At 43.5% G+C, this 14,909-nt stretch overlaps 1 protein-coding gene and 1 long non-coding RNA gene across 2 annotated transcripts; one reads left to right on the top strand and one right to left on the bottom strand.

Moving 5' to 3' along the window:
• Nucleotides 1–4,069: 4,069 nt before the first annotated feature.
• LOC135587918 (abscisic acid receptor PYL8-like) lies at nucleotides 4,070–6,181 on the bottom strand. Its single transcript, XM_065079780.1, has 3 exons — nucleotides 5,844–6,181; nucleotides 5,278–5,493; nucleotides 4,070–4,661 (listed from the first exon to the last, which is right to left on the bottom strand). The coding sequence occupies exons 1-3, from the start codon at nucleotides 6,039–6,041 to the stop codon at nucleotides 4,446–4,448; spliced, it is 630 nt and encodes a 209-aa protein (XP_064935852.1). The 5' UTR covers nucleotides 6,042–6,181; the 3' UTR covers nucleotides 4,070–4,445.
• Nucleotides 6,182–7,225: 1,044 nt separating this feature from the next.
• On the top strand, nucleotides 7,226–11,984 carry LOC135587919 (uncharacterized). Its single transcript, XR_010475999.1, has 2 exons — nucleotides 7,226–7,573; nucleotides 10,183–11,984. It is a non-coding gene; the product is annotated as an uncharacterized LOC135587919 (long non-coding RNA).
• Nucleotides 11,985–14,909: the final 2,925 nt, after the last annotated feature.

The raw sequence follows: 14,909 nt of genomic DNA, 5'->3' as shown, positions 1-14,909 counted from the left end.
TAACAATACGCCCCTCTATTGGTGACGAAGGCAGTTTTCTCTTGATCCTAAGTAGTCATCTAGATTAGATTGTAACCCGAGAATGTGTTCATGAACGTGAGAAGTTCATGGCCCGTGGTGGCGTCGACCAATTGGTCTATCCTGGGGAGTAGATAGTAGTCCTTGGGGCATGCCCGGTTGAGATCGGTGTAATCAACACACATCCTCCAGCTTCCATTAGATTTCTTAACGAGGACTACATTCGACAGCCACCGAGGGTATTGAACCCCAATAATAAATCCGGCCTTTTTAAGGTGATCGACCTCGTCACCGATTGCCTTCTGTCGGTTGAGGGCGAACTTCCTTGGTCTTTGTCTTACCGGTCGAGCCTCGGGATCGATGTTGAGCTGGTGCTGAGCCACTTCCGGGTCGATCCCGGGCATCTCTTTGGGAGACCATGTGAACATATCGGCGTTTCTACTCAAGAAGTCAATGAGGTGGAGCCAGTCTGCTTCGGGGAGTGTGGTTTCGACCTTGACGGTCAGATCGTGTCAGCTCCTTTTCAAGGGTACCTCGGTGAGCCGCTCGGGAGGCTCCAGCGGCATCGGTGCCATGGGTTCTTTACGGGGGTTGGGGACTTGAGTTGAGCGTGATTTCCCTAGGAGAGTAATCGCCGTGAGATAGCATTGCCTTGACTCCCCTGTGTCTCTTCGGGCCCCCCTAATCTCCGCCGAGGTCGGAAACTTGGTGGCCTTGTGATAGGTGGAAACCATCGCCTTTAACTTGTTCAGCGTCGGTCAGTCGAGGATGACGTTGTAAGCCGAGGGCAGATCGACTACCATGAAGGCGGTCATTATTGTCTTCACTCTCGGCTCCTCCCCAATGGTGATAGGGAGAACCGTGGTCTCGAGCGGGGAGATGGAATCCCTCATGAATCCTATGAGCGCTAACACCATGGGGGCGAGGTCTGCCTCAGTCAAGCCGAGCTTCTTGAAGGCGTCGAAGTAAAGGACGTCGGTGGAACTCCCAGTGTTGACCATCACCCTTTTGACTCGGGTGTTGGTGACCTGGATGGAGATCACCAGAGCGTCGTCGTGATGGGAGCGCTCGACTTCTCTGGCCGCGAAGGTGATTTCAGGCTCGAGTTCGGACCTGGGACATTTCTCGACCATGCTGCAGGCATAGGCCTTCCTCGACGCAGAGCTGTTGCCACCGGCTGTTGGCCCCCCAGAAATGACATCGATTTGTCTTTCAACGGGTCCCCTGGTGCGTGGAGTCGCTTCCCGGGGTTCCCTAAGATAGCGTCCGAGGTGGCCTCTCCGGATCAGTCCCTCAATTTGATTCTGGAGGTTGTGGCAATCCTCCGTGTCATGGCCATGGCCTCAGTGGAACCTGTAAAATTTAGACCGATCTTTGTGAGTGGGCTTCATGGGACGAGACTATCGCTAGAGACCCTTTTCCCTAATTTGGAGAAAGATCTCAGTGTGGGACATATTCAGGGGGAGAGGTGGGAGCCTCAGGAGCAGCAGCTCTTATCAGTCGGACCCTTGGCGGGGTGGCACTAGGGCTGCTGAGGTTGTTCCCCAAGATTGTTTCGCCCTTGGCCTCTTACCTTTCGTATGCTTCCCCGCCACCAACGCTTCGGCGACAACATACTGGTTGGCGTGTTGGAGCATTTCAGCGATAGTTACTGGAGGCTTCTTAATCAGTGACTATAAGAACCTTTAAGGCTTCAAACCCATCAGGAACACCTGCATGATTAAAGAGGGGTGAGCATCTGGGAATCCTCGGATCTCAGTGGTGGAACGTGCCACGAACTGGGTGAGTGGCTCATCTTTGCGCTGAGATAACGCGAGCAAGGTGGCTATGGAAGGCCTAGGTCATACGCTGGCGAGGAAGTTCTGCTCAAACTCCCTGGCGAGCTGGTCAAAGGATGAGACCGAGGATTGGCATAGCCGGTTGAACCATGCTCGTGCTGGTCCCCTCAGGGTGGTCAGAAACGCCCAACACATCAATGCATCGGAGGTGCCATAGAGGGCCATATGAGCCTGAAATGCAGAGATGCGCTCCGCGGGATTGGAGCCGCCGTCGTATGTCTCCAATGCCAGCAGCCTGAACTTGAGGGGTATTGGCTTATCCTGTACTTCCTGAGTGAAAGGGGATCTGCCTGAGCCGCCTTCGCTGGACTCGCTCCTCGATTTTTGGAACTCATGCTGGAACTCGTCCAGACATTGGTTGACCCGGGATAGTTCGGCCCTGAGCAAGTCGTCCGCCGAGTTAGACGATACGGTGTCAGGCTCAAAGTGGGGTAGTGTGACTCGACAAGGTGCGGGTATGCTCTGCGTGGGTGGACCTCTTGGGTTCGTCGCGTGCTCTCGGACTTCTCCTGTCCCGACCTGCTCCCTGCTCGGCCTTTGTTGGGTCGGGTTAGTCAGGGGAGCCGCTAGCCGCATGATTTGGGGGATGAGTGGAGGGAGCATCTGCATCATACCCGCCATGGTTTGCACTTGCTTGGTTAGGTTGAGGAACGCCTCGAGTGTCAAAGGCGAGAGTCCTGTGGTGAATCCAAGGGGTGACAACCTCGGGTCATTGAACAAGTGCCAGTAGCGATCTGGCGTCGAGGCTGGGATCCCCGCATCTCCAGGGGTGGGGAGGGCCTGATCTCTGGGTTCGACGGAGGGGAGACCGGTCGGTGGTTCTCCCTCGGGGAGAGCTCCTACGAGATGCTCCTGCGACATGCCCCTCCTAGCGCCAAAATATTAGCGAACAAATATATCATGGCTGATGAGTCAGCACGGCTAGGTCCACGGGTCGATGTCGGGAGGTTTCTATAGAGTGAGCTAGATGCTGAGATGGTCGCGCCCTCGGAAAGGCGTGCTAGTTGGTGTTGGCCGATATCTGGGCCGATTGATGGCTCGCCTTAGGGACGTCGGTCGACGACTTCCAAGGTTGGGACGTTCGCGAGCCATAGGTGGTTGTTTCCCTGCAAAAATGGCCTTCGTCGAGTGATTCCCGACTTTAGCCCCTCCGACGAACAAGTCAGTAGTGGGTAGAATTATTTTTCCCTCCCCTGGCCGGAGACCGGCCCGGGACTTTATACTATTGCATGAGGGTTGGTAGCACGTCGATTCGACATGACCGTCGACCCTCGAGGGATGGGGCGGCACCTCTGATCGGTCGTCGTCTCGAGGCGTGCGAAGCCACGTCAGACTGCACCGCCCCGAGCTCTCGGAATGAAACAGAATAATTTTTTGATACGATTCTGATTTGACATATAGCATCAATGAATTCAGGTCCCAAAATATACCGTATCACTTGCGAGTAACAACAGAGAGAATTGACAAGAAAACCCAAGCAAGCCATCTGAACCACGATGCAAACATAAGATAACATAAAAATATAAACGAATCTATCCTTGAGATTATCTGTCTTTTTTACGTCCGTATCTCGTCACTGATTCGTAGTCACCTCATCTTTCTGACTGCTGCATCGCATTAATTGCATTGTGTTTACGGTATCACATCTCACATCTCGTCGTCAAGCTGCCTGGAGAAGGAACATCCGAAGAAGAATTTGCCCCTGTTGGATCGGATCACCATGATTCACCCATTCATACGGTCTCGTGGCTTACGAAAGGCCACTAGCCTGAGAACTGCCAAGAACCGAAATGATCTGCTCGCATCCACTAACAATACACTAAGAGTTATTTCCCTCAGTCCCATGCATGCAGGAAGAAACAGGAGGCAGTCACCGGCTCCTTTTGGCACATGGAGAGTGTGGCTCACCACACACAAGAAAACATTGGTCCTAAATAAAATTATCATAACATAAAAAAAAATCCCATCACCAAAAGTTAAAAAGTTAATCATACTAATCAATTCATCGATCCTATTTTTTTCACTAACCAACATAATAATCAAAACTAATTTCATAAACCAATAGTCGAATCTTTCTTTTTTTAGATGAAAATAATTTTTCTCTCTAGATGAAAAAGTCTTTTCACCTTCTAGATTTTTCTATCTAACTCAGACTATTTAACTCGTATAAGATTAAGGTCAGAGTTTTTTAGTTAATCCTAAAGTCATGAGCGGAATCACCCAACACATAGCTATCCCATTAGGTTCACAACAAAATTCATGACATCTCGAAGCTCTTTGCAGAACTCTCTCTCTCTCTCTCTCTCTCTAAAAAACGAGAAGATAGTTAAAAATATTTACAGAAAGTACATTCAAAATACACCTTCATTCGACCTTTTGGTGCATTTGCTGCCGTACGCATCGCTGTGACCACGAAACAACACTGCCATTCATTCACAGGCGAGTAAACCTCATTAGAGACGTGCAATGTTCAAGCTAACCATAGCTGCAGGGCGAGGCGAGGGATGGTAGAAGAAGACATGGGAAAGAAAGGCAAGGCTGACTACATCAAAAGCTCGGACGTTCCGAAGATCCAAAAGTATTGGTGGATCAGAGGGCCATCGACTCTGCTAGATCCTGATCTGCCAAACGCTCTGATATCACAGCCAGTGATTTGAGGTTGCACTTGATCAGGGCCTCCACGAAAAAGCAAGTATCATCTTTGGTGTTCCCATCGGGCACATCCACCACGAATGACTCTATCACCAATGTCCCTTCTTCACCATCGATCATCTCAGGATGAGCAGTAATAACCGATGAGTAGTTCTGTGGAGAAACAAGGATGAAGATCGATGAGCACCGATACCGAAAATTTAGGCTCAAAATAGATTCGGATGCATAGCACTTGATAACATTACCATGTTATCATGAAGCAGATTAAACACAGAAGAAAGGAAAGACAAAATGGTGGAAACCGGTCTAGTTATGATGCAGCCTTGTCAAGCTAGCTTCTCTGAATTCACATAAACAAAGGTGAGAGGTGATGGGATCAAACGAGGAGGATCATATGATAAATCAAAGATGGACGCTGAAACACCAAAAGCTGTTTGCTGGATATTAGTTTTCGTCTCTTTTAACTGTTTCTCAGGGTAAAGGTTAAATACCATTTTTTTTTCTATACGTATCCGATCGATAACAAAGGAGGAGAATTTACTATGATTATTAAGCCAGGAAGTTACATCCATTGAAAAGCGAAGCCATCAGATCTTATGCAATACAACTTCCCAATCTGAGGAGTTGCAGTCATGATCAGCTGATGCAGGGGTTACCATAAACCCAGTGTTTCGAGAGGAATGTTTGGGTCTACAATCGAAGGCCAACATCTCCGCAACAACTAAGCAAAAACCAGGAACAGAAGACGGAGATGACAAGAACACAAGACCTGAAGCCTGTGGTCTCCTCCGACAATCTTGATGCTGAGGATGTGCTCATTGTCATCGAGCTGTTCCAGCCTTTCGGTGCTGGTGGTCGCGGGCAGCCCCGATTTGATGTTCACCTCTCGCAAACACCCCACCGCGAAATCTCCTTGCACGATGCACCTGCTCACGAAAGGCTTGTACCTCTGCGGCTGATCGAATCGCCTCACCAGAGACCACACCTGACACAGAGGCCACCTCAAATCACTACCAACCACACAGCTTTTAATCATGAGCAGCATGCATGCAAGATGATCATCTCTTCCATCAAAAAATATCTAAAAAGGAGGAGAAAAAAAAAAAACCCAGTTTTTAGACCATAATACATTTGGACCAACTCATTTCCTGCATTTGGTGAATACAATGGTACGCAAAATCCAGTGTTTTACACTTCAAAGCTCTTGGCATCTGTTCAAGAACAGCTGAGTGGAACCACCAGGCTCCCAAAAGAAAAGCCCACAGTGAAAGACCCATCCAAATTCAACCGAAACCGCATCGGTATCCGATCCAAGCATAGGAAAGAGACCCTTACGAGTTGGACGGGGGCTTTGATGTGCTTGAGGACGCAGGAGCTACACTGGTTCTCCATGGGCTCATGTCGATGGAACCGCCGGATGCACTCCGCCTCCATGGCCCTGCAACCGACCTCCGGTGGATTCAACTCGTCGGCGAGCCGCCACAGCCCACCGCTGCCGTTGCCGCTCCTTCCTACTGCTCGCGCTCGAACCATCTCCCGATCCAACTGAGACGATGAATGCTTTGGTCCCTCCGCCTCTCCGCGCACCTTCGTGATGATGCTATTATGCCCGGCTGCGCTATGCACCGGCTAATCCGTTTAATAATGGAACTCCTATCAAACTAGCCTCGGTCCTCGGATCGTATAACGGTATTGCCACTGTGCCATCAGTTTGCCGGCGTTCATACTCGGCCGCGACTCATCTGTACATGACGCGGACGTCGGAACGCGCCATGCTGGCGGTGGCAGATGCGTAAATTTCTGCCAAGATCGACTCGTTCGGCCACTACTGCCAGTGGCCGCAGAAGAGCTGTGCTGATACTTCGACACACCCACCTGCCTTCTCGAGCGGGTCCGATCGTGGGTCCCGCAGCCTGCTCCAGTCAAAATCCAGCTCATCACAACCATCGCTCTCCTCGTTAATATTCCGGTGGTTCTGTGCGACGAGTAATTGACGGTTGAAGCGTTCACACGTGTCCATCGATATCACGACAAGAGGACCGTCCTTTTTTTGTTTATTGTTTCGGGTTGATCGAGATAAGAGCAGAATTTTCTTATTGTATGTATATATTTGCCTCGCTTTCGGTGCTCTCTAGAACAGAGGGCGTGCCTTCGCACGTGCGTCAAAAACCCCAAGTCTCTTCTCTAAATAATAAAAAATAAAATAAAATCAGATTAGTCTATAGTGATGAATGCTGCTGGTATAAGATTCTCATTCGGCCACGCATGGAACTTGCGATAAGGATTCCACGAAAATTTTGGGAGCGACCGATCCGCGCGTGACGTTCTCCGATGAGAAGAGAGTCATTTAATGAACCAGTAAAGTGTGCAGGACGGGATGAAAAGATACCTACCCGCATTTGCCTGCGAAACCCGGCCTAACATGTGACGACACGTCGGGAGCAGCAGCAGGAAAAGGACCTGTCATGATCAAAGCAAGATTCCAAGTCACCACGGGTGCCAGAAGCACTTGAGATTGGCGAGGACGAGAAAGAATGTTGCGTTACTTTCGTGTGATCGGTGGAGCTCGCAAACAAGTGGTCAGTCAGCTTAAACTCTTGATCGCATGTAACTGCAGTGCTCAACCATAGTAGAACTAACAACATTAAAAGCAGCGTGCGTAGCAAGGGACACATCTTATTGGTTCCCGGCCACCGTTACCGCCATACACGGTGGCCAATGCTTGATGAGATCGTAGCTAGTTCTTGTGGGTCCCAGGTAGCGCAGCCGATGAGAGCAGGGCCTCCCTTGTTTGGTCGCTCGGCTGAGACATAGGAGCCGCACCGACTTTGTTGCATCATCATTTAATTAATGCCTTTATCAAAATAATTTGATTCCTTTGTTTTGTAACAGTCGAAGACATTAACTTGATTGGGATATTACTTGGCATCCGACCTCCGTTGGCACCGCATATGCTAAGAACCAGATGGGAGAGAATACCCAATGCGAGAGAACGATCGCAAGGAGATCGATGAAGAGGACACCATGGAGCAGATTCCCTCGGCGGCATCCACCCAAGATCACAGGTCTCTCGCTTCCTGCCCCTCACTCCCCTCTTTCTCTTCCTCCTCTCCTCCTTTCTTGATTCCTACTTGTGAGATCTTCGAAATCTGCTGCTGGTATCACGTTTCTTGAATCTAGGACGTTCTGTTTTCCTGCTTCCTACAGTTTGATGCCTTTCGATCAAAGAATCGATGAGTGTGAAGTAGTTTTTGTTACCAAGTTAATTTGACCTGAAATTAGTTCTTTTTATCATATATATGTCTGAATTTGATACATAGAGAATCTTGAAATCAGCAATGGTTGTCTCACTTGGAGTGTTATATGAGAGAATTAGGAGCTTGTCTGAATAAAACAATAGGAATTTTCTTAGGCCCCAGTCTGCTTTGTTGATAATAATTGCTTCGGTTTTGTTCATGAGGTAGTAAAACGAAGGCCTCGTTTGTGATTTACGATAAAGGCCTAATATAATTATTAAAGCGGAATAATACGGTTGAAGGCCTAAAAAATAAGTTCCATATCAAAATACTAATTTTATTCATCAAAATATCAACTTTATATCAAAATATAAATATTAATCAGAACAACATAAATAATAAAATAATAAATCAATCACACGTAGAGACCAAATTTTTAATATGGAAAACCCAATGCGAAAAAAAATCATGGGACAAACTTCCACTATTGAAAATCATATGAAAGTACCTCAGAGAGGATAAACTACAGATCAACACCGTTAGAATTGTAGAGCTTGCTGTAAGGATTCTCCACATAAAATTTAGGCCAAAACTGATAATGTTTAACCCTCAAGCAGAAATATCATAATCCTATTTTTCTTCTTTCTCTCTCTCTTCTCTGCACAACACGCACACTGCCCTCTCTCGTTCATTGCACAAAACCCTTTTAATTATTGATTTGTTGTCCAAACCCACATATGGGCTGGACCCAACACATAAGGGGAAGAGTGCGTCATATCTTTTATCCAAAGCAAAGGTAGTATGATATATAGAATCAAAACATAGTAAATTATGTTTGTGGTTAATTGGTGTTGACAAGGAATATGCCTAGTAAATTATGTTTGTTCATCAAAATACCAACTTTATATCAAAATACCAATATAGTAAATCAACTTTATTCATCAAAATACCAACTTTATATCAAAATGTAAATATTAATCAGAACTAACATAAACAATAGAATAATAAATCAATCACACATAGAGACCAAATTTTTAACGTGAAAAACCCAATGCTTAACGTGGAAAACCCAATACGAAAAAAATCATGGAACCGTAGTCCACCTCAAACTTTAGTATCTCAGAGAGGGTAAACTGTAGATCAACACCGTTAAAATTATAGAGCTTGTTACAAAGATTATCTATATAAAATTTGGATCAAAACTGACAAAGTTTAACCCCTGATTGTCAAGCAGAAACATCATAATCCTATTTTTCTTCCCCCTCTCTCTCTCTCTCTCTCTCTTTCCTCTTGCAGTGCCATTCTCTGCACAACATAAGGGGAAGAGTTCGTCATATCTTTTATCCAAAGCAAAGGTCGTATGATATATAGAATCGAAACATAGTAAATTATGTTTGTGGTTAATTGGTGTTGACAAGGAATATGCCTAGTAAATTATGTTTGTTGGGGGTTAAATGTGGCATAGATGATAGAGATGAACGTGCTCTTTAATGACTATTACTCGATAATCTTAAGTTAGAAGGACCTGACGGAAGGAGGATACGTATCGGTATAAACAAAGCATCACTCGTCTAGTTTTAGGGACAATGTGAGATGGTTAATAAAGGCTAATGCAAGGACGTGATTGTACACCTCGTTTGAGAAAGATGGTTAATACTATCATTCTATAAATATCAGATTAATGAAGGCAATGTCTATTTTCTTTTCTCTATAGTTGTTTGCACTTTGTAGACAGTGCCTTTGCTATCTAAACTTTGTTGTTTATGTGCGATAAGATTACTATCTAAACTAGCACGTAAGAAACTCTTCCATTTTAAGTGTTCAACCTTCATGCGTGACAGACTTACATCGATCATTCTTTGGATAAACATGTCTGTTGCTCTATGAAAGAACATGCCTTATGTTGGCAGTTTTGAACTGTATATCATTGCTTTACAGTTAATCAGTAAGGATTCATAGGATTAACAATGCAAACCTTAACTGATAACACAAAAGACATGCTCTTTTGATTCTTATACTTGCGTTATCTTTGGACATAATATTTCCTGATGATTGAAATTTCATCTCTGGACATATTCCAAATGCATGATCGGATGCAATCAAATCTCTCATTTCCGTAATGTCTTTGTTGCTTGCAAGTTGTTATGGTCTAGATTGCAACATGCGACGCCCAGAATCGGTATGGGTTGACAAAGAGTGGGTTTAGGGTCATGCACACAATCTGTGTGGATCTGCAAGTGTAAACAAAATGACTTCTTAATTGTACAAATACCAGCAAGGGTGGCATTTTGTGATCACCAAGCCGACGTAAACATAACGAGGTGGCCAGATTGATTCACATTATACTGAGTTCAACTCGATTAATATATCAATCGAGGTCGGCTCTAGAAAATTCTTATTATATATTTCTGATGAAGCTCTATTTTTTACACTCGCAGGAATTTTCAGTCTACGTTGCAGGACTTACCTTCTCGTAATTCGTGCATGCCTGTGTGATAAACGACCACCGACCAGCATTAGTCGTGATTGGTGCCACCGTATAAATATCGAGCGATGATGACAGTTCCGACTTCTTCGCGTGAATGCCCTCTTGTTTCGTTCTCGAGTCGGAGAACTTTTCTCTTGCATCTTCTTCTTCCCGTGATTACGCCCTCTGTTTCGTCCTCCCGTCCCTCCCTCCCTCCCTCTGCCTTCTCCTCCGTCTTCCCTTCTTCTGCCTCTCCCATCTCCTCCCCTCCACCCGTTCCTCCGTCTTCTCCGTATTCCCTTCTTCTGCCTCTGCCCTCTTCCGATGACAAGCACGTTTCGAACTTCCCATCCGAGTCCATCGCCGCCGCCGCTGCAAGCTTCCAGGAGGTTCCCGTTGTGAAGCGTAAACCGTTGGGCTTCGTTGGGTCCGGATCGACCTTACTATCCGTCGTAAGATCGGTAATCTGTGATGTTCTTGATCCCTTTCTTTCCTGAGTATTCTATTACGATCTTGGATCTTGAAGTTATTTTCTAAATTTTTGTTCCTGATGTCGAATCTTCAATTGATCGCGTTATCAATTTGTTATCTATTTTCTCGATCAATTTTCGTTGTAAAATCGGTAATCTGTGATGTTCTTGATCCCTTTCTTTCCTGATTATTCTATTACGATCTTGGATCTTGAAGTTCTTATCTGAATTTTTGTTCCTGATGTCGAATCTTCAATTGACCGAGTTATCAATTTGTTGTCTATTTTCTTGATCAATTTCCGTCGTAAGATTGGTAACCTGTGGTGTTCTTGGTCCCTTACTTTTCTGAGTTTTCTATTACGATCTTGGATCTTGAAGTTCTTTTCTGAATTTTTATTCGTGATGTTCAATCTTGAATTGATCAAGTTGTCTATTTTTTCTTTGTTATTATTTGTGACCTTGGATCCCCTCTTCTTGTATTAGTACTAGATCTTTAACTAATAATTCGTGATATGTTGTGTAGCTTCCTTTTTAAGTTTTGTTTGTTATCCTGGATCTTGCATTGATAGAAAATGCGGTTTGGATTTGGATCTGCGTGAAGAGATGTTATCTGAAGGAAATTGGTATTAACAATAAATTAATGCGACCTGTGAAAATTTCTTGTATGGAGGAAATGAATTTTGCATTGCTATATGCTAAAAATTGAAATGGGAGATAAAATAAGAAAGAGCTCGAAGGAGTTGTTGCGCAAGGGCTTCAAATTATTTTCGGAGTTATTCCAATTTATACTCCTCTAACACTTATGTTTTCCACACGAATAATATATGCAGTACATTGTGGGACTAGGAGCTAGGAAGTAAGAGCAAATGATATATGCGTGACTGGTTACAACATGGCCCAGTTTGTTGGCCATTGATGTTGAGAATTCCAGTGAGGATAACTATTTTCAGGTAGTTCTGGTGCAACGCGTGTAGTTCTGTTCTATATGGGCAACAAAAGTGTGTTTCCAATTTATTATCACCTAACTCTGTTTCCTACCAGGTCGTGTATGGCCAGAAGATAAATGTGTGACTGGCCACAACATGGCTTATTGTACAAGTTATTAATGTTGAGGTTAGCTTTCAGGCTAATTCTAGTGCACTGTGCTTAGGTTATGTGTTGTAGGATCAGTGGGTTTTGGTATAGCCTTAATGCATCTTGCTGTTATGTAGTCAAATATCCTGTTATTCTTGAGAAATGCTATTTTGTTGTACTGCTGCCTTACTAACTCTGAGTGTTATGAATATATTTGATAATTCATATATCCGTGGATTATTACATGCGGTTGGAAATGAAATTTAGCATTAGTTCTTAATGTTGGATGCACGAGGAGCATGATCGAGATGAAAAATGGATATTCTGGAAGATTATTGGAGACTGGAGTACATTAAAATCATTAGGAAAGATGCTGCAGACTAAGTAAATTAATAGTTCATTCGCGTAAGAGAGGATGTGCCCTCGAAAATCTTTGGCAACTATTTAGTCTGCAATTATTTAAATTAATTTCAGATGATATCTTATAATATTATCCAAGCATGTTTTTTTTGTCGTACATTTTTCACCATTCATCAAGTCAGCATCTTGTAAGCAATGGCAAAACTCCCCAGTAAGTAGGGCACTCAGTAACTGTAATAGTCTGCTTTCTATGGTAAAGTTGCATACGCTGACCCTTTTTGGATCCCATACTTGCCTTACACTTCACTTTAATTGTCCTATCAAGCAAACTTTAGGAAAAAAAAATTTCTAGCGTTTTGTTTTGTTTTTCTTTTTTTTTTCTGTACACTCGGAATTTGGGGCAGAATATTCTGCTTTAAATAAATGGATCAAGGAACGCTAGCTGTAAATAAATTGTCAATAAATTCTGCTGTAAAAAGTTGAGATTCTTTCTCTCTCTCGATACTGAAATAATAAGTAAAAGGTAGGTTGGAAATGCAAAATAGCAATTAACTTATTGGCATTTATAGACGAACAAATAATTTACTTTTACTTGTGGGTTCATTTTGAATGGATTTGATAGTATTCTTATGAACATTTAGGTTAACGATCATTTAAAGTGAACATTTAATATTTTTAAAGGTAGCGCGCCCCATACTTGTGAATGGGCGCGATCTTATTTCCGATGAGCTTCTACCGAGCATCTTGTGAATGGAGCCCTTCCCCTACGGGTTCAGAACGTGTCCGAAGATCTCGGCCCGCGCCTCCACCATCCCCTGTCAACCGGCTCATCGGCCATCGCTTGCCCTCCTTCCGTATGTGCTTCCGGCCACCGAAATCGGCACCCAAACCCACATGCCCCTTACCCCGTTGCGGTCGCTGGCCACCATAAAATTGTGCCGCCCCAACATTCCTTGCCCATCAATGGAAGGTTTACGTGGTGAATCGGACCCAAATAATTTCGTGCGGATCCAATATTTCCATTAGGATTCCGGATGTCGGACTATTTAACGTGCTCCATCAAACGATCCGAGATGGAGTCGCGTTGGCACATTAACGCACCTCTCCGAGGGATTTCAATTTCTCCTCCCAAAACCCTTTCTACCCAAAATTCCTCCTTGCAGGCAATCTTAGATTAAAGACGGTATGGATCAAACGAGATCTGTGAAGAGATGACATCAAAAGGTACGCATCGTAATAATTAGATCTATACACTTGATTTAAATTCTGGCATATAAGTTATTTCCGCATTTCAGATATAACATAATTATAGATTTTATGCTTACAATTGATACTCGATTTTTGAAATCAAATGCATTAGATCTATAAACTTATTTATGATACATAAAATTACCTTCATCTTCCAAGAATTGCTAAGCAGCAATGGTCATCGTCGACCTCGCTGCGAATCTACGACCACGCTAGGTAGCGTGCGTATCACAGAACTCGTCCCGTATGCGGGCATCACAGAACCCGTCCCATATGCGGGCCTCACAGAACCCGTCCATACGACGGTCGGCCGCACACGGCCAGAACCCGTCCATGCGACGGTCGGCCACACGCAGGCAGACAACCCAGGTGGCGGCCGTGCGTGAGTAGGTCGTGCACAGGCGACGGCCGCGCACGGGCAGGAACCGCTGTAGCGACAGCGGCCGCGCGGGAGCAGTTGCAGCCCTACGGCGACAGCGTCGTGGCGGCAATGGCCGCGCGCAGGCTAGAACTGCCGCTGCCAGCCGCGCACAGGTGGCAGCCCGTAGTCGCGCACAAGCGGCAGCCCGCAGCCGCGCACAGGGGGCCACGCCGCAAGCAACAATGGCAGCGCCGCTCGCGCAGGCGACGATGACGACGAAGGTAGATTAGGGTTTTTTTGGCATAATTACGATTTTGCTCTCGAGGCTAAGGGTTTTATGACAATTATAGTTTTACCCTTGTAAATTTCGTAATTTCAGGTTATGTTCTGCCAACATATTTATGGTTTTACCCTCGGGTTTAATTTATGTCAAAATTACAGTTCTGTCATTCGCATATTTCTGATTTATAACATTTCAAATATTTATGGTTTTATCAAAAATTGAGAAATTTAATTCATATTCTCAATTATAAATTGATAAATATGATTTATTATATTTTTGATTAATTTTAATCATAATTATATTTTTGATTATTTGATTGGATTTATTTTTATTAAAAAAAATTATAAATTATAGTTTACTTTATAGTTTTCTCATATGAATTATTGATTATACATGTGGTAAATAAAATTAAAATCTAATTATTATTTTTGGAATTTTATTTACTTATTCACATATGTATATATGAAATTGTGAAATAATGTATACCTTTCTCATGCATGATTTATATAAATTATTGATTTTACATGTGGTAAATAAAATTAAAATCCAATTATTATTTTTTAAATTTTATTTATTTATTCACATGTATATATATGAAATTATGAAATAATATTTACTTTTCACATGAAGGTATGATTTATATGTTATCATGATTATCATAGGAGTTTTTGTACTGATTAATATTCAATAATTATTATTGTTATTTATTATTGAATTACTTATTATTAATGTTCAATAATAATTATTATTTATTATTATTAAATTACTTAGCATTAATATTTAATAATAATAATAATTATTATTTATTATTGAACTACTTTACATTAATATTTAATAATTATTATGATTATTTTATTATTGAATTGTTTAGCATTAATATTCAATAATTATTATTGTTATTT

The sequence above is a fragment of the Musa acuminata genome, chromosome BXJ1-8, assembly GCF_036884655.1.
Source record: "Musa acuminata AAA Group cultivar baxijiao chromosome BXJ1-8, Cavendish_Baxijiao_AAA, whole genome shotgun sequence".
Taxonomy (NCBI): domain Eukaryota; kingdom Viridiplantae; phylum Streptophyta; class Magnoliopsida; order Zingiberales; family Musaceae; genus Musa; species Musa acuminata.
This window is presented reverse-complemented; position numbering and strand designations above follow the sequence as displayed.